The sequence below is a fragment of the Macrobrachium rosenbergii genome, chromosome 36 (genome assembly GCF_040412425.1).
Source record: "Macrobrachium rosenbergii isolate ZJJX-2024 chromosome 36, ASM4041242v1, whole genome shotgun sequence".
Classification (NCBI taxonomy): Eukaryota; Metazoa; Arthropoda; class Malacostraca; order Decapoda; family Palaemonidae; genus Macrobrachium; species Macrobrachium rosenbergii.
Window position 1 is genome coordinate 15556419 of NC_089776.1, and position 19917 is coordinate 15576335.

The following is a 19917-nucleotide window of genomic DNA, read 5'->3' on the forward strand; positions in this document are numbered from 1 at the left end:
TGCCAGAAGGTAAACGTTTTCGGTTCCAGCAGTGCTTAGCGACGAAGTTTTAATTGTTACTCGCTTCTCCAATACCCGTTTCTGGACTCCCCGAGAATGACGGTACCTATCCAAAACCGGGATCTAACCACGCACCTTAAAAAGGCAAGACCACAAGGCTTCGGCGGCCAATTACATTCAGTCATCCTTACGTAGCAGCCTTTCGTTGTCATCATCATTATCACTACTGCCTTATATTGATCATTGTTATCACATTATTATTTAATGAACATTTGACCCACTATTGGAACTTCGTTTTTCTCCTGTATTCCTTGCATGGTCATCGATTCTGATGTTCGTCACTTGAAGTGTCTATTTTTCAAATGGGTACAAGCGGTCCTTTTTAAGCGTCCTTTCTATTTTATCAGATTGCTTCTCTAAGCTTATGTCACTCGTATAATAACAGAAAGAAATTCCAAGTCTTGGGCTGAGCTTTATGTTGAAAGCTTTTTATTTGTAATAGTTTGTCTTTGTTTATTGTTTAGAATGCCTCCAATAATAACAATTAACGATGAAATCACCATTATCAACATTGTCAATTAATCACCATTCATTTCATTCCCTCCTCATAAAGAAGTAGGCATCTGGCTTTCATATATGCCTTATAAAAATCAGAATTCACTACTGAAGTTAAGAAATATATTGCAAGAAAATGAGGAATATAAACCTTCTAACTTCTTTTTTTTTCAGAGTCCAAGATCCAAATAAGCTTAGTCACCGACCGCTAGACAGGTGGACGTGGATGGACGTTACATGTGAAGGTCAATCCGCAATCTAAAGAGTCTGGTTAAATAATATAAGAGACACAGAAGAAGGGGAAAATTTCCGCATTTAAACGGGAAATTCTGAAAAGAAAAAAATAAATGCGCTGCCCTATGGCATCGCAACTCCCACGCCGCATCTTTGGCACTGAAGAGTCTGACGTGGGAATGAGGCAGAGTGATGGAGGCGTTATCTAAATATGAACCTCTCGTGCACAATGCCCCAAGGGGTATCCATAATTAATTAACCGATCGAATGAAGCCAATCAACTTAACCTAAAAAGCCTCGCGATCATTAATCATAGTTACGTCATTACCGCCATCATTATTCCACTTCCTCATTACTGTGAACCACCAAAATCACTTCCCCTGCTGATGCCTTCTTTTACGCGAAGGGCCCAACACTGGTAATAAATCAATCACATAAGAGCCGAGATGGCAGCATCACCTCCTCAGTCTCAAAGTTTGTAATCTTTCATAATGAGAGACGACGGAGGATCTTATCATGTCCTTGGACATTTCAAAAAGGATAGAGCCCCTTTGGGCTCTATCACCCAACAATGAGTGTGTGTGTGTGTGTGTGGGCAAGTCTGTATATTGAGGGAAAGATGTATAATGTATTTTGAAAACAGGGACAATCTCGGATGGGGAGGAATTACCCATTTTCCAATTTTCATTTGGTTACGGTGCTTTATACATATACAAGATAATTTTTAGGTTTTTTTCTCTTCTCTCTTTTACTCTGTCACTAAGACCAAGACCAACAACAACAAACTGGCACAAAATCTGGCAAAACGCAAATCACTCACTATATAAAACGCATACACACACACTATATATATATATATATATATATATATATATATATATATATATATATATATATATATATATATATATATATATATATATATATATATATATATATATGGTTAAAGTCACACACACCTTGACAGCCGGGTGGTTAAAGTCTGTCATTGTTTCTGAAGCAAGCCATAGTTCGAATCCTGGACGACGCAGAAGCACTAATCAATAATAATTCCTTTGGGTGTAAGTTATTCTCAAGGTACAATGAATTCGACATTAAATGGTATCTGTGGTTTAATATTTTTGAGTATAAGGAAGTCAGTGATATATATATATATATATATATATATATATATATATATATATATATATATATATATATATATATATATATATATATATAATATATATATATAAATAATATATTTATATACATAAATATACAAACATATATATATATATACATATATTTATATATATACTGTGTGTATTTATATATATACTGTATATATATATATATATATATATATATATATATATATATATATATATATATATATATATATTTACTTCCTAAAGGATGGCTTCATATATTTTTTCGAAAGATTTTATGCCTTATACTGGATAAAAAGCGTGTATTTCTTCTAAGTAACCCCCGCCTACCTATGAACATGAGGGGTACTTATTGTATATGTTTTTGCGTTTTTATCCTTCTCTTTTGCTGAAGGTTTTACCGAAATTAAATTTAACCTCCTCGAACTGTGTTAATTGCTCCGTCACCTTTAAAACATCCAACCAATTCAATATACTATTTACTGACTGGTATTATTTCAATCGATATATAATCAAATAAAAAAAGTTAAGTATATCTTAGCTTAACCAGACCACTGAGCTGATTAACAGCTCTCTTTGGCTGGCCAGAAGGATTAGATCTATTTTACGTGGCTAAGAACCAACTGGTTACCTAGCAACGGGACCTACAGCTTATTGTGGAATGCGAACCACATTATGACGAGAAATGAATTTCTACCACCAGAAATAAATTCCTCTAATTCTTCAAGTAAAAGAGAAACAGAGAAAGAAAATATCCCATGAATGGTTTCACCTCTGTGGGGTTAAGGATTTCCTTGTCGAAACCCTCCTATTTAGTTTACAGTGATCACTTGCAGCTAGATGTTTTCTTTCCCTTGAGCCTAACTTCGACCCACAACAGTCAACTGTCAACTAGGTGCTTCTTTACTTCTTATGCCAACAGAGGCGAGCTGGAATTTTATGGAAAGTGCCCATGTCCCCCCTCGTCTCATTCGGGACAAGAAGGGCGTCTAGTTGTGAGCTAGAGGTGCTACCACTGAGAGAGAGAGAGAGAGAGAGAGAGAGAGAGAGAGAGAGAGAGAGAGAGAGAGAGAGAGAGAGAGAGAGAGAGAGAGAGCCTCGATATTTATTTGCCTAAATTTGTGACTAGAGAAGGAGGGAGAAAGAGAAATTCATAAAATTTACGACCCAAAAACATCGAGCAAAAATTTCAGTGCCACTGACAGAATATTCACCCAATCCTTTCGACTCTATTGTCCAACAAAATAATTAGATTCACATCATGAAGTTACAATCCATTCATATTTTGATCATACTATAATAGGAATAATCCAGTTACCAGGGACACAATAGAGTCCCTCTCTCACTCTCTATATCTCTCTTCCTTTGTCTGTCTGTCTGTCTCAAATTCCAGATTACAAAAATATCCTTCGATCCATTAAGTTATACCACGGTTCATTTCTGTATATATATATATATATATATATATATATATATATATATATATATATATATATATATATATATATATATATATATATATATATATATATATATATATATATATATATATATATATATATATATATATATAATAATATTAACTGACCAACCTGGCACTGACCAGGAAAACTCTGAATGACAACTGATTCTCTCTCTCTCTCTCTCTCTCTCTCTCTCTCTCTCTCTCTCTATACCCCCTCTCTCTCTCTCTCTTACTTCCTCTCCCTCTCAATCTCTCTCTCTCTCTCTCTCACTTCCTCTCCCTCTCTCTCTCTCACTTCCTCTCCCTCTCTCTCTCTCACTTCCTCTCCCTCTCACTCTCTCTCTCTCTCCCTCACCCTTTCCTGTTAGATAGTTGCTTCAATTACATTCCCCAGCATTTTTGACATTTTACATTTCACCCCTTCTCACCGCCCCCCATTCCTATCGGGGCTGAACTTGAACTTAAAGGGCATCGGGAGTGTCACTATTCATCTCACCAACCTCAGAAACAATGGATTAGACACTAAAACTTGTCATTTTTTATATTTTATTTTTCACCCCTTTAACCATCCCCCTTCCTATCAGGGCTGAACTTGGACTTCAAGGGCATTGGGAGTGTCACTATTCATCTCAGCAACCTCGAAAACTATGAATTAGACATTAATTTCTGTCATTTTTGACATTTTACTTTTCACCCCATCTCACCCCTCTCCCTACTGGGGCTGAACTTGGACTTAAAGATCATTGGGAGTGTCAATATTCATCTCAGCAACCTCGAAAACTATGTTTTAGACACTAATATCTGTCATTTTTGAAATTTTATTTTTTACCCCTTCTCACCCCCTCTTGCTATCGGGGCTGAACTTGGACTTAAAGGGCAGTGGGTGTGCCACTATTCATCTCAGTGACCTCGAAAACTATGGCTTAGACACTAATATCTGTCGTTTTCGGTTATTGTTACATGTCACCTCCTTCCCAAACCCTCCCTTTGGTGCCAGTGGTGTCTTACCCTCACAGTATTCTTTTCCAGATAGTAAGTCATATGTATATCAAGTTTGGTTGAAATTGCTCAATGTGCTTCAGAGTTATGTTGTAACATACACATACATACATTTTATGTGTATATATATATATATATATATATATATATATATATATATATATATATATATATATATATATATATATATATATATATATATATATATATATATATATATATATATATATATTGTATGCATGTGTGTGTGAGTGTGTTTGCGCATTTGTTTGTGTGAAAATATGTATGTATGTATGTATGTATGTATGTATGTATGTATGTATGTATGTGTATATATATAAACACATTATATATATATATATATATATATATATATATATATATATATAATATATATGTTTACATATGTATATGCATAAATTATATATATATATATATATATATATATATATATTTATATGTATGTATATATATACAGCTTATAAACGGCCCTGAAATATAACAAAACCATTTCAATACTGTATCTATTACCAAAAACATAAGTGAATTAAAAAAACCCACAATTTTGAAGAACCAATGGACAGTCACTCAAAAACAAATATTACATATCCACTGCTGAAACCATCAATTCCGCTGATAACGTTATAGATAAAAATCATTGCCTATCGCATGTGTGTAAACTTGTTATTCAAATATGTTTGTAATGGGAAAACACGCCGTACTGATTCCGGATTGAAATCGTTTGGGGAGAGCCATAAATTTCTATTTTTATTGGCACTATATGCGTTACGAATAAAAATGGTGCGGATATATATAAATTATATATATACACACACACACACACATATATATATATATATATATATATATATATATATATATATATATATATATATATATATATATATATATATATATAGTGAGGATTGAGAGGGTTCTATCAACCGGTAGACATCAGCAGGTTAGGTGAAGGATCATTCCATTATTCCTTTTTCAAGGTACTTTATTGTTGCTGCGACGTTTCAGGACTAAAGTCCCATTTTCAAGCTATAAAAATAGAAGTTAAAAGTTAAAATAAAAACTATTTTTATAGCTTGAAAATGGGACTTTAGTCCTGAAACGTCGCAGCAACAATAAAGTACCTTGAAAAGGAATAATGGAATGATCCTTCACTCCTAACCTGATTGATATATATATATATATATATATATATATATATATATATATATATATATATATATATATATATATATATATATATATATATATATATATATATATATATATATATATATATAATACATATGTATATATATAATTATATATGTAATATATATACATATATTTATATGTATTTATGTATACATACAAATATATATATACATAGATATATATATATATACATATACTATATATTTATATATGCATACATACAAACATTAAGCTACTAATGTCGTTTAATATCCAACTCACGCTACTCCGGGAGTATCAACGAAGGGAAACTATAAGTGATAAATGGTTTGGTACCAGAGTGACTCGAACACCCAGTAATGCCCATCAACGGCTTCCAGTCGACGCTCTAAACCACTGAGCTGTCAAGCACAGTACTCTAGAAGTGACTCAAACACAGTACTGCCGGGTGTTCGAACCACTTAAGTACCAAATCATTTATCATTTATAATTCGAAGGGGAGTTGTAATTAATAAATGATTTGGTACCTAAGTCAAGCCCAGTGGTCTAGAACGTCGACTGGAAGTCGTTGATAGGTACTGTCGGGTGTTCGAGTCACTGAGGTAACAAACCATTTATCACTTATAACTACCCTTGGGTGATATTCCCGGAGTAGCGCGAATTGGATATTAAACGACTTTTGTAGCTCAATGTGTATAAAAAATGTCACGGTATGTGATAAAAATTAATATGTATAAATATATATATCTACAGTAGGATCCATGGTAATGATCTTTATTATAATGACGAAATGTATTTGTAAAAATATATACAGAGCTTAAAGCTTTCGACCATCCTTCTGTGGACTTGATCACTAAATTAAAAAGCGACATACAACGATGGTGAAGAAAGACAACAAAATATAAACCGAATGAAACTAATAAACAAGGTTAAAAAAAGCGAACTAGTTACTGAGTCCTATTTCGTTCAAGAATTCTAAGTGATCTGCCACTGAGGGTCGTTATCCATAATGATAGTTTGATCTACAGACTCTGGAACAGGTGAAGGGTTTTTATCAACATTACCAGGTTGAAGAAGGCGATAAATATTTTCTAAATTCTTAATTCCGTCCCTTTTGCAAATCTCTTTACTTACAAGTGAATTATCCGTAATGCAACCATTCCCATCAAAGATGTCATGTACAGTAAAGTGATGAGTGCTCCTTCCACAATCCTCCTAGTGGCCCTGTCAGAACTTTTATAAATAATTTTACCTTTTTTGAAACCAACGGCCTAGCACTGGCGCTGTAAACATTACCCAAACGGCAAGCTGCAATATGTTCCCGTTTCCTCTGGTCCAGGGAAAGACCACTTTCTCCAATATAACATTTATCACAGATTTTACACCCAGTAGCATAGACTTCGACATCGCTGTTTGGTTTTCTACAAATGTTCTTGATAATTTTTTTCTAAAAGTATTAGATTATTTTAGAATTTTCTCAGGTCATAATTATATGGAAGGGGAAGGGATTTAAGATTATTAGTTGTTCGGTGTTCACTTGGATTGTAAAACATTCTCTTGGCTCTAGAAAGACATTTGTCAATAAAAAAAAACTTTTGGTAACATAACTTTTTGAAACTTGTTGTTAAAAATTCTATTTCTTGGTTAATGAAAATAGGGTCACAAACTCGAAACAGTCTAAAAAAACAAATTGGTTAAAACCTTACTTTTGATTTTCTCATCATGGTATGAATAAAATTATAGGTACGTAGCTGTGTGAGTACTTTTCCTGAAAACAGAAAATCTAAACGACTTATTTATATTATCCCGGTGAACAACCAAATCTAAAAAGGGCAGGAGACTATTGCTTCACTTCCCATTGTAAACTTAAGGGGTGGAATAATACTATTCAGTTGTGATAAAAACTTATCAGAACATTCGGTATCGTCCTCATAAACAATAAAGATATCATCAACTTATCTTACTCATACAAAAGGTTTCAAATCATTTGGAAGCTTGTTCACAAAAAGAATTTTTAAAAATTCCACACAAAGATTAACTAAAACAGGCGACAATGAGGATCCCATAGCAACTCATGCCTTTTGTTGGCAGAAATCTCCTTCGAACTCATACATTGTAGAAATTACACAAAATTCTTTTTGAGCTCACGCAACTCATTAATATGAATAGATGGCGTAAATTTTCCTTCATTGACAATTTTGACCAAATTGCCCTATACAAAATCAAGTGGTACATTGACGAATAATAAGACGATGTCCATACTGTATATAATTCAGTCTAAATTTTTACCTCTAATTATGTCTATGGAATCAAGGCTATATTTACCAGTTTCATTTTGCTTATACATTGTTCGCTTTCTTCACCATTGCTGTGTGTCTCTTTTTAGCTCAATGATCAAGTCCACAGAAGGATGGACGAAAGCTTTAAGCTCTATATTTATTTTTATAAATACATTTAGTCCTTTATAATCGAGATTGTTACTGTGGATCCTACTGTTGATAACTGAGAAGCACTGTACTGTGTTTTTATATTCCACTCACACACGCACACACACACACATATATATACTGTATGTATATATATATATATATATATATATATATATATATATATATATATATATATATATATATATATATATATATATATATATATAGACTGTTTGTGTTTGTGTATGCATATGTATGCATACATTTTTATACATAAAAACTGGCTTTGCGTAAACAGCTCTGAAGACACACTTCCATTTTGACGACTTAGTGACCTGTGTAGGGAAACTCACAGATACTTCCATAAAATCAAGGAAATAAATTCTGACAATGAGACACCATTTCAAGCTCGGCTTTCAAACAAATGCACCAAAATCATTCATCTTTCTAGAGGCTTCCCTGACGTTGCATTCGAGGTTATACGTTCCCCCTTGTTTTTTTTTCTTTCTTTTTTCTGATCTGACTTATCTTTGTTCCCCTGGCCTTGGACTCGAAATGGGCAATAGACTAACTGTCCTATCGGCCTCTATGGTAAAGACAAAAAAAAAAACACTGGCATCACTCGTTAATCATGGTAATTCCCACACTCATTTTCATTTCATTCCTCTTTTCACCAAACTTCGGCTAGGTAAAGGTATAACGGTGCCTTTTCCATCGGCCTTTGCATTGTAAAATGGATCGATACTTATCACTTCTGAAGAGCAAAGAATTTTCTCACGAAAAGCGAAATTTTTCATGTGTTTCACCTGCCACACTAAACGCCCATACCATCCTTATTTTTCTGGACTGTTTCTTGGACATCAAAATCACCACAAAGTTCCCATTACCATTATCACAGTATACACCTCGACGCCATTTCACCATAATCACCACATTCAAACTGACCATATACCCCAACGCTCTCAACATGGGGCCACAGAGGGGCCCCATGCTCTCCTCTTGTCAAACAGGCACTCGGGGCAGCGTGGCACTCATCGTTGCCAGATGCCTTCAGATATTTCGGTAACATAACAGAACGAGAGTAAGTTTTCGCAGCGAAAATCATCTGCAAACTTCCAGAGAAGCAGCAATAATGCCGTGCTACTCAGGTTTCATATTTCCGCGTATACCTTTATTGTTCTCTCTCTCTCTCTCTGTCGATTAATCTATGAATCTACACACACACGCACACACGTGTATATAGTATATATATATATATATATATATATATATATATATATATATATATATATATATATATATATATATATATATATATACAGTAATACATATAATATATATACATATACAGTAATATATATAATAATATACTGTACCGTATAATTACATATATATTTATTCACTTATTCTTCTTTTTGCTTATTATTGTGCCTCCATTAAATTTATTTTACTTTCATTTTCTTTGCTTACGGCGACTTTTTCAGTGGATAGTAGCTCTCAGAGTTCAAGAACAGCAACAATACTATTGTCTATCTGATGTTTCTTATACGAAGTTATTGTTCCTTAATGTACTGGGTGTTCTGATTTTACGTTTCATCTTCATACCGATTATGGAGGTAGAGGGTTCAAGTGGTCTTGTTTATAGTGCGTCCACGCGGCCACATATATTCCTTTTGATACATATTTCATAGTAAGATCTTGAGATATATTGCCATATCATAGTAAGGCACATTTGTCGTTTTTCAACATAATCGGAAAATTTAAAAGTACTCCAGAACATTAGAAAACAATCGACGAAAGCGAAGACATTTTAGCTATGTCAAAATTATTTCATTTACCAATTTTCTCACAAACTCATTCATTCAAACCCTGTAATCTAAACATAAGCGTTCGCAGGTTCAAAAAGAAAACACCAATAAATTATGGATAAATCCAAAACAATATTCGGTCCATATGTGAAATGAAGTTACAACAAAGAGGACCATATAATCCAATGAATTTATTTGATTTCCAAACCCTTCGCCAGCGGACTTATACAGAAACCATTACAAACCATAAACGCAAACAAACGAACAGTCTCTACCCTTTGAAAGATGCCACCCCCCCCCCCAACAACCTCCGCCTTCCCTTCCCAAAAGCCCTAACCTCCCAAGAGAGTCCCCAAGCACAACGATCAAGTCAACCACACCTTGGCCCACAAGTGCCAATTCGCACCACTCTGGATGCTGTCGAAGACAGTTAGTGCAGTTTACATAACAGGTGCCCCGGACGTTATTGCGATACGAGTATATCTTTCTCTACAGCGATTCCAGGGCGCTTAATTAAGTATGACAGGTATCCATAATGCTCCTCATAAATCATTTTTTTTTTTCATCATAAATCAGTTTTTTTTTAATTTCCATTACAATATTTACATGTATTTATTTATTAGCCGGCTGATTTCTTATATTCACTTGTTCTTTTCCACATTATATATATTACTTCATTTTCTTAGCTCTCTTTGTCTTTTTATAACGAGTGGGTTTGCTAGTCTGAGGAATTTTGTTTCTAAGGTAATGGCGTTTTCAGCATGTTTCAAATTAATGCATGTTCATTTTCAGTGACGTAAGTCAATCTTGAGGTGATATGGTGCTGAATAAAAGATATAACGACATCAAAATAAACTTTGTCTGGCCAGATACTCTAATTTCAGCAATCCCGAATTCTGATGCTGCTTTTAAGAACAAATTCATCAAGTAACAGAAATCTGACCTTTCCCCGAGATCCCTACGACCAGCCTTCCAACTCGGATAACGCACCGTACCACGCAGTCGCCTACTACCAACAACCAAGGCATATTGACTCTTAAGCGCTGTGGCAATTTAGTCTAAATTCCCTTGCAGTGAGTCATACATTCAACTCTGAACATAAAAGGCATACTGACTCATAAGCACAAAGGCAATTAAATCTGAATTGCCTTCCTGTGATCTGAGGGCAGAGTTATTGGACCGAGACGTAGGATATAAGAGAGTTCGAATTACAGCGATTCCGGATCACCGCCGGGAAGTAATTCGAAGCGGCAAAACAAATTCCGTAAGGATTATTTAATTCTTCTTATGCACTGATTGCTGGTTATCAACATATAGGCTTCATAAAAATCGCTCAGCTAATTGAAAAATATTGACAATATTAACAATATCTTTAAACCATGAATACTTTTATTATGAACCTTAAATGTTGTACCTTATCAATGAATAATAATAATAATAACAACAATGATTTTAAATATTCGGGACTTGCCCTACAAATCAAAACGTATATACGTACATTGCACTGTAGATTTCTTACAGAGAAACGAAGCACAAACCAACTTCTAAAATTTCATAAATGGTTTACGGTAAAAAACAAAAGCAGTACCACAAACGCATTACGTCTACACCGAAAAAATTGGAAATTTGAAATCGCTCTCAGTGCGCATCTCCGCAAACAACAAGAGATTTAATTTTCCTAAATTCCGAAAGTCCATGATAACCAAGGCCTGCCCTATATCATAGAGTACGAATGAGAAGAAAAAATACTGCCCCATTCCGCAACGTTACAAAGAATTAGGAAGAAGATTCCTGGACCCTTAACCAAACCCACAATCATCTTTTTGGCCCGTGGGTTGGCCCCCTCTAAAATTTCACTGAAATTCAAATATAACATTTGATGTCTTCTTTGGACAAACAAAAATTCTAGACAAACGCAAAATGCATAATTCTTCCAAGTCAGCTCACGAAGATAATGACGAAACAAACTCAGGTCCGCTTTAGTTCTTAAAAGATGCATTAGCAATAAAACACGGAACACCGTAGAGAGAGACCAACACATCAAATCATCACCATGGAACGAATGGAAAGATGGAGAATTAAAGGGACTTTATCATAAAGACTATGTACTTCTTCCATCACACGCATTAGCTTTTTCCCCCTTGATGATTCCTTCTGGGTTCAGTAAACAATACGAAGATGCCGATAAGAGGCAAAGTCGTGGTCTCAAGATCAGTGAGAGAGAGAGAGAGAGAGAGAGAGAGAGAGAGAGAGAGAGAGAAATACCACTCAGACTGAGAAATCAACTAGCACTAGTAAATGGCGTAACCTCATAGTTTCAGTGTTATACATCGCAAGGACAGGAACTCTCGAGTATAATAAAGCACGATCACAGAAAAAGATGTCGTCTTCAGTGAAACAATTACAACTGCATAATGCTTACGAATGAAACCTCAGCTTCAGGCTCTATCTGTATGAACCGTCATTATTTTGTTTCTTCCGAGAAATATCAATGTTGCGCTAGTTACCATATATATTTCATACTCGAGCGTGGTGCTACATTGACATTATTCGTCCCGTGACTTTTCTTAAGACTTTGGCCTTTAATAACTTTGACAAAATTTGAAAAAGAGCCTTGAAATTGGAAACGAAATAGGACCCACTGGGGAAAAACCACACTGTCTCCCTCCCCAACCCATCAAGAAGAAAACAAAAAAGTTTCACACTGGGGGCCAGAAAAACCACAAAGTGGAGTTCTTTTACATTTCTGCCAGTATGACACATGTCGAGTTGTTGCTCACTGGATCAGATGAGTTCTATCCATTCAACAGTTTAATTATCAATAATATTATCAGAATATGCAAAAATACCAGTCTCCCAAAATCTGGGTTGTTCTTTCCTCTGAACAGAAAATACTAGAAAGCGAGGTTAAGTTATAAGAACTGGTGGATGACTCAAATATTTAATCTCAACGGAATAGCGAAAGAAATTTTGATAAAAGCTAATTTCAATATCGTGAGTACTTTCATTTCCAGAAAACACATTAATCTGAAATACCATGGAAACAAACTTGATAAATGAAATGGTGGCCAAAATAATTACCTTGCCTGAAGTGCCGCTGTGAAGGCATTCCCGAGTTTGATCATGGACGGAAGGAGAGCAACTTTCTGACGTCAGTTCATAGAGAATGGTTAACCTTTAAAATATCAGGCGATGCCACACCTACAAAATCTGTCTGGTATGAGAACGATGATGGATGACCTTTGTTTTGTTCTGTTCACGACCATTCATAGCTTTTGTGTTCGACCTTATTTTTATATTCACTACAAATAATAATTTTCAATATTTAATTTTATTTTATTATATATTTTTATGGTCAGTTTTTTCCTTATACTCAACATCACTAATAATTTCTGTGTTCGATCATTCTTTTACAAAGTTCACTACAATACAAAAGTTTTCATACGATTACGTCATTTTTCTATCTTAATATATTCCTTATTTTACTATCATTCACCAATGAAAACTTTCTGGCCGGTTTTCATTTATTTCCTGATCGCTGAACTTATCTGAAGCTGTTTTTCCCAAATACCGAAAGTATCCTCAAGATTTCGAAGTGAAATCAAGGATTCTTCAAGTGTTATGAAAGTGAAAACTAGTTCGCTTTCACGGGGATAAATGTTTATGATCACTATCAAAGCTATTTACTTACGTATATTTATTTCTGTTTAGTTGTCCTTTTTGTCACCCGCAAATTGCTATACAGCCCTTTCCTTAGGTAATTTACGATTTTTTACAGAAGGACATTCTGTTCTCTGAAACCCTGCTCACAAACTAGCGCCCTTATTTGGCTTATTCCACGTGGAAAATCCTTAAGAAAAAAAAAAAAAGTGAACGCCCGTGATTACTCTTCACAGTTCAATGACCCTCAGGAACACTCCTAGTACAACTGCAATCTAATATAACGAGCGCTAGCAACTGCCTTTCCTTCGTTAGTTATGGTAATGTAATTCTAATCAACTCAGCCATTTTATGCCATTATTGCACACTATTCGCAAACACTGTTAAGTAAACAAGAATGGCATCGCCTTCGCTTGTGAATACCAAGCAAAAATGCAGAAACACTCACATGATGACATTTTTTCACTAACATATAACTAAATGAAAATATCGCTTTCACTGATAAGTAAAGTAGATAATACTAAAATCGCCACATAATAATGCCAATGCACTCTGCAGCAACAAAAATAACGTTGGCAGTACATCAAGTTTTGCTGCAAAACAAAAGTCATCACTTTCAAACACTCCAACACACGCAAAAAATCATAAAGATTCACAGAATTATGTGATTATTCATACAAATGCAAAAAAAAAAAAAAAACCGTCTGTAGTACATAACTGTTTACATTTATATCGAAAAGAACGTTCATACTGCGCACGAAAAATAAATAAATAAATAAAAATGCCTTCCAACATTTTCCGTGGTTGTTTGCTATCTTGAAGAGAAGGCGACGCGAAAAAAATATTAATACGTTTCATACAAACTTGCGGTTCTATTATTATGCAATGTCGCAGCGAAGGGGTCACAAAGGGTTACCTACAATATCCTTGCCAGTGAGAGACTAAGACACACTTGCCGATCCTTACGCTGTTCATCCGCGTGTTTTATTATCCACTTTAAATATCAAGACGCATTCACCCACACCCATTTCTCTCATCCGTCCACCTGTCACCCACCTGTCTCGATCTCGATAGTGCCACTGTATTTTTTTTTTTTTCCTGTTTTCTTTCACTATAACTGTTTTTTCCTGTTTCTGTGTTACATTAACTTTTTATTTGACCACAGTAGTTGCGACGCCAGATTACATACCCAGTTAAATAAATCATTTTTTTTATGCTCTAAGACATACTAGGATCACTCAACTCTCCAAATTTGAATTTCATAAGATAATCTTTTTACCAGTGTCACAATCAGCAACGCCCTTCCCGCAGCCACCCCCCTCCCACACCCCCTCTAAAATAAACCTTTATATTCAGTGCAAATCTGGGGTCTGGATCCGTCTCAAAATCCTGGTCACAAAGCCTGTTTCACGAAATTTACATGAAATTATCAACAACTTTCCAAGTTATCTTATGGAAAACCAAATAAACAAATATTGCTGAATAAATAATCTCCTTTAACTGCCTTGTTACACAGAACAGAAAAAACAACCTATAGTAAGGAATATGTTAAGACAATGAATAAACGCTGAAGGCCCTTTACATCGCAAATTCTCTCTCTCTCTCTCTCTCTCTAACTAATCACCTAATTAACAAGCGAATTTCATTCCACTCGCGTATTAACTTTCATTTATCATCTTCCATTTTTTCCGCTTAGATTTTAGTGATAAACGTGAATAATCCTACTGCATTTTATTCTCCAACACATAGATCCCACTGCTTTCTGCTCGAAATTCTTATAATCGTTCTTCTTCATGAAGATTTAAAGCAAGACACTAGAAATCCCTACCAAATACTCGCGGCGCTATCGCTTTAATGCTTGCAGCCAAAAAGAAAGCTGCCGTTTTCCTTGCGCGAGGACTCTGGTTTTCATCTCATTTTCTGAGTCCTTTTCAGTCCTTGACTTCACGGCAGTTCGGATGCCAAAAGCACTAGTTCCATTCTGTCAGGGAGTCGAGAGTAAGTTACCTTTGCTTTATGATTAGCCCATCATGTGTCAGAGGGAGGCTGCCCTCATTTTCTGAGCCAATTCTCAGCCGAAAACAAATTTGCCATTTTTCCTAAAAGTAGAGTATATTTTGTTCTCAAAAGGCGTCTCCATCGTTTTCTTTGAGTACATTCCCAACGAGAGATCAAGTTGTTGCCTTGACACCTAACGTCAAAGATATAATCCCTTAGCCTTCTGTGAGTGAACATTGAACTATACGTATGAATTTTCTTTCGAAATGAAAATGATAATCGTTTTTGGAGAGAGAGAGAGAGAGAGAGAGAGAGAGAGAGAGAGAGAGAGAGAGAGATAAGAATCAATCGACGACCTTACGACTGTTGGGCCGTAACAGTACACTGGCATCGCGGCTCTGTGGGGGAGCCTTTCGCACGATTCCCTTGAGCGCATTTGTTTTGATTTCACTCTTATCAAATCGGAAGTCTTGACGGAAAGGCGAAAGCATCTGTTTCTTTCTTACCTAGAGTCTAGATGACTTTATTCCTAACTAGAACAACACACTCATTTACAGAGCAACCATCGTCAAGCTTATAACGCTCTCGTTTCTACACTGTTCTCATTACGATGAACACTCTTCACGTTTCAAGTTATTTTGGTGAAATTATTATTCTTCTTACTTTTTAAGGAATATTTTTTTTTACCATGGGAAATTTATGCCACTGGGCATTACACAAGTCAGTAAAAAATGTTATAATAAAATTTAAATGTAATACACCGAACAATTTAATCACACTGCAATTTTCTAAGACGTAAAAACACTCAATTCTCATCATAAAAATTATAATTTCGAGCTTCTGCCCCCAATGTCTTGGTTCAGTAACATCTAGATGCATATATATGTTTATTTGCAAAGGAAAACATTACATGTCAACGAAAATAAGTGCTAAAAAACATTTAATAAACTTTCATATGGGGAAAAACACTTCAGATTTCAAAACACCAAAAGTGAGAAACTGAGCACATACCACTGTCAACGTTCAACATTCAATCGGGTGAGGATTAATATCCAAGTGCCATTACCCATTCCTTGGGCCACTGCTCACCCTTCCAACAAAGTCCACTGCAATTCACCTACAAAATTCAATTATCTTGTAAAAGCACAGAGCACACGTACCTTCATCAGACACAAAATGAGGATGTTCTACCACTCGGTATTGTATCAAAGGACAACTTTTTCTTGTTGACGCGATCCATGTTTTGATATGAACCTGACTTACAGCTACTCTCTACAGAAATGATAAAGCACACGGCTAACAGTGCAAACCAAACTGACGCAAGGTTTTCGAAGAAATCTAATCATATCGGTACACCTTTGCACAATCAAAAGCGCCAAGGTATGTCCGATATAGTCATATCCTGCTGCCTACCTTTATCAAGGTATCTTGAATGACTTGATATCGTTTCAAAGAACCTTGTCTGAGAAACCATGGTACTGTAACACGCTTTTCCGTCCCTTTTCAAAATTATCTGTACAACTTTTTCACCCATACAATGTTCACCACAAAAAGAGGTGGAAGTCACTCACCCATCCAGTGTTCACCACAAAAAGAGGTGGAATTCATTCAACCGTACAATGTTCACCACAAAAAGAGGTGGAATTCATTCAACCGCACAATGTTCACCACAAAAAGAGGTGGAATTCATTCCCTCATACAATGTTCACCACAAAAAGAGGTGGAATTCATTCCCTCATACAATGTTCACCACAAAAAGAGGTGGAATTCATTCACCCATACAGTGTTCACCACAAAGAGGTGGAATTCATTCACCCATACAATGTTCACCACAAAAAGAGGTGGAATTCATTCACCCATACAGTGTTCACCACAAAGAGGTGGAAGTCACTCACCCATCCAGTGTTCACCACAAAAAGAGGTGGAATTCATTCAACCATACAATGTTCACCACAAAAAGAGGTAGAATTCATTCACTCACACAATGCTCACCGCAAAAAGAGGTGGAATTCGTTCACCCATACAATGTTCACCACAAAAAGAGGTGGAATTCATTCACCCATACAATGTTCACCACAAAAAGAGGTGGAATTCATTCACCCACACAATGTTCACCACAAAAAGAGGTGGAAGTCATTCACCCATACATGCAGTGGTCACCACAAAAAAGAGGTGGAATTCAGAGGTAAAAAACGTCACTAGCCGCTACCGTAATTATCCTCATAGTCCTTACTGAATAAAACTTCATTCGTTTTACTCTTACACAGACAGCTCATCAATAGCACGTTTACATCTGCTATATGATTGGTCATGAATAAATGCTGTTTAGCACATTTTCTGTTTGCTAGTGAAGTCACACCATAAAATTACGAACCCAACTAAAGTTAGTAACATCAGAAAATCCAAAATTAACATTCAGTAGTCGACTGGATGTGCCTTTGATTTCTCTCTTTCTCTTTTACTGTACCTCCTAGTATTCTTTCTTTTAAACGGTCATTTTTAAACCAGATCTCCAGACCAACCAAGGGCCCCGAATCAGCTGAGAAAGCGGACTTATTCAGTCTATGCAAAAGAAAAGAATAAAAATTTCAATTAGCCAGTCAGACCAGCTGACATACTCACAACAAGGAAAAATCTCATTTGATTACATTTTACATTTGCACAAGAATTTCAATAAATCCATTGATTATGCTTTAAAGTTTCCCTGTATCTTTTAGCAACTTGTCGCTAAATCTTGCGCTATCTATTTGTATGTAGAATTTTGTACCACTACAGAAAAAATACCTTACTTGTCGTTAAGTTTAGAGAAGAATGTCAGAAAACACGCTCTTGGGGCGTCACCTTACAGGTGTTTGCATATTAAAGCTGTGCAAATTTCCTCTTCTAGTGTTTATGTCTCCAGATGAAATCCTTCTTTCGTCATAAAAATGCACCAAAATAAAAAATAAAAATATGACATACTACCATGAACAAAACTGCTTGCCATTTCCTTCCATGGTGAACAGACCGAGAAGGGCATGGCTGCCCAAGTCAGGAAGCACAAAGGTCACAAGGATTCTGCATTTCGAAAATAAATAGAAGAGAGGACTGATCAGAACGCCTGAACTCGCGTTCACTACTTCCAAAAAGCAAATGTCGGACTGAACCCACAGCCTGGCGCGTACACGGCACACTGCCCTAAAGACCTCTTAGGCATTTGTGAACAATTATGCATAAGAGGTACATACTAGTTCTCAATTTAAAAACTTGCATTTTGTGCAGAATACTTGTAATGCAGCAAAGTTAGTACTTAAAACTTATACAAAAAAAAATTCTATATGAATTTCAGTTAGCACACATACATACATCAATGAATAAAAAAAAAATTGGTCCGGGGTTAATGATGCCATTCCGCGCCAAAAATATCAAAGTGTTAAAAAACAATATTTTTGATGTGAAGACCGGTGGACATGGAAACCAGTTCCCTTACAACGAGCAGGACAGAAGAAAACAAAAAAGGCGAAAGGGAAAAAAGTGTCTTAACCTGGAGGGAAGCAACAAACCCCTTTTAAACGATGGAAGGTAATAAAAGTGCGAGAAAGGGAAACTATATACTGGAAAACACTTAACCGATTACAATGAACTGTTCTTTATTTCTAACATGTATCATTTTTTGTCAACAACTGTCGTCAGGCAAGCAAAGGTTATTGAGCGCACACTACGACAAAAGAATGTTAAAATTGACCGGAAAATGATCTATCACATGTAACTCTTACTGATACACTAAACGTGTTTATTTGCTACATATAGTTATCAGTTACAATAAGTTTATCTCTTATCTTGAGCGATAACAACTTTCAGGTTGTAACTTCGCAAAGTGGAATACGATACAAGATTTACATCATGACGAAACATGACTCACCACATTTTATTAATCAATATATGCACTGTAAAGGATGATCTAATTTACTGATCGCTGTCACATTATCTTTTTTACAATGAAATAAAAAATCTGGCATAAATCATAAACATGACATTATAACGCCAAGAGGCAAGATAGTGCACACTAAAATGATAACCATTCGAAGTTGATCCTCAGATAAAGAACGTGTTCGATTAAGACATGTGCAGGAATGGCCAAAGAGGCGATGATGAAATGAACAACAATTGCCGAAACCCTTCATTTTCTCGTTTAAATCTTCTTCGAACGTCTTGTGCAGAAATGGATCAAGAATATACAGACTTGGATTTGAATATTTTCGTAAACTCTATTAATGCTGATTCTAAGACAATGTTATTACATCTCGTTATTATACTGCTAGGGGACCAATCGGTTATAAGATTTTTCACGTTGGTTCAAAAAAAAAATTTTTTTTTTTTACGATTCTTAATAAGAATATCTATGTTGCTTTAATCTGACGTGTAATTCCTGACTCGTCTGGCCCAAT

At 35.4% G+C, this 19917-nt stretch overlaps 1 protein-coding gene across 30 annotated transcripts in view; it reads right to left on the bottom strand.

The window, feature by feature from the left end:
- LOC136856665 (rho GTPase-activating protein 45-like) overlaps positions 1–19917 on the bottom strand; it is a 596905-nt gene that overhangs the window by 159663 nt on the left and 417325 nt on the right. For 2 of the 30 annotated variants that reach the window (XM_067134723.1, XM_067134720.1), the window contains exon 1: positions 16651–16804. The exons of 23 other annotated variants lie outside the window; for them this stretch is intronic. Coding sequence is in view for 4 of the 7 variants with exons in the window: in XM_067134722.1 (XP_066990823.1) it covers positions 12914–12957 (44 nt within the window). In the remaining 3 variants the exon portion in view is untranslated. Of the gene's footprint in view, positions 1–12913; positions 13683–14408; positions 14436–16650; positions 16810–19917 lie in introns of those variants that run through there. 5 more of the 30 variants (XM_067134722.1, XM_067134721.1, XM_067134719.1 and 2 more) reach the window with 5 other exon arrangements.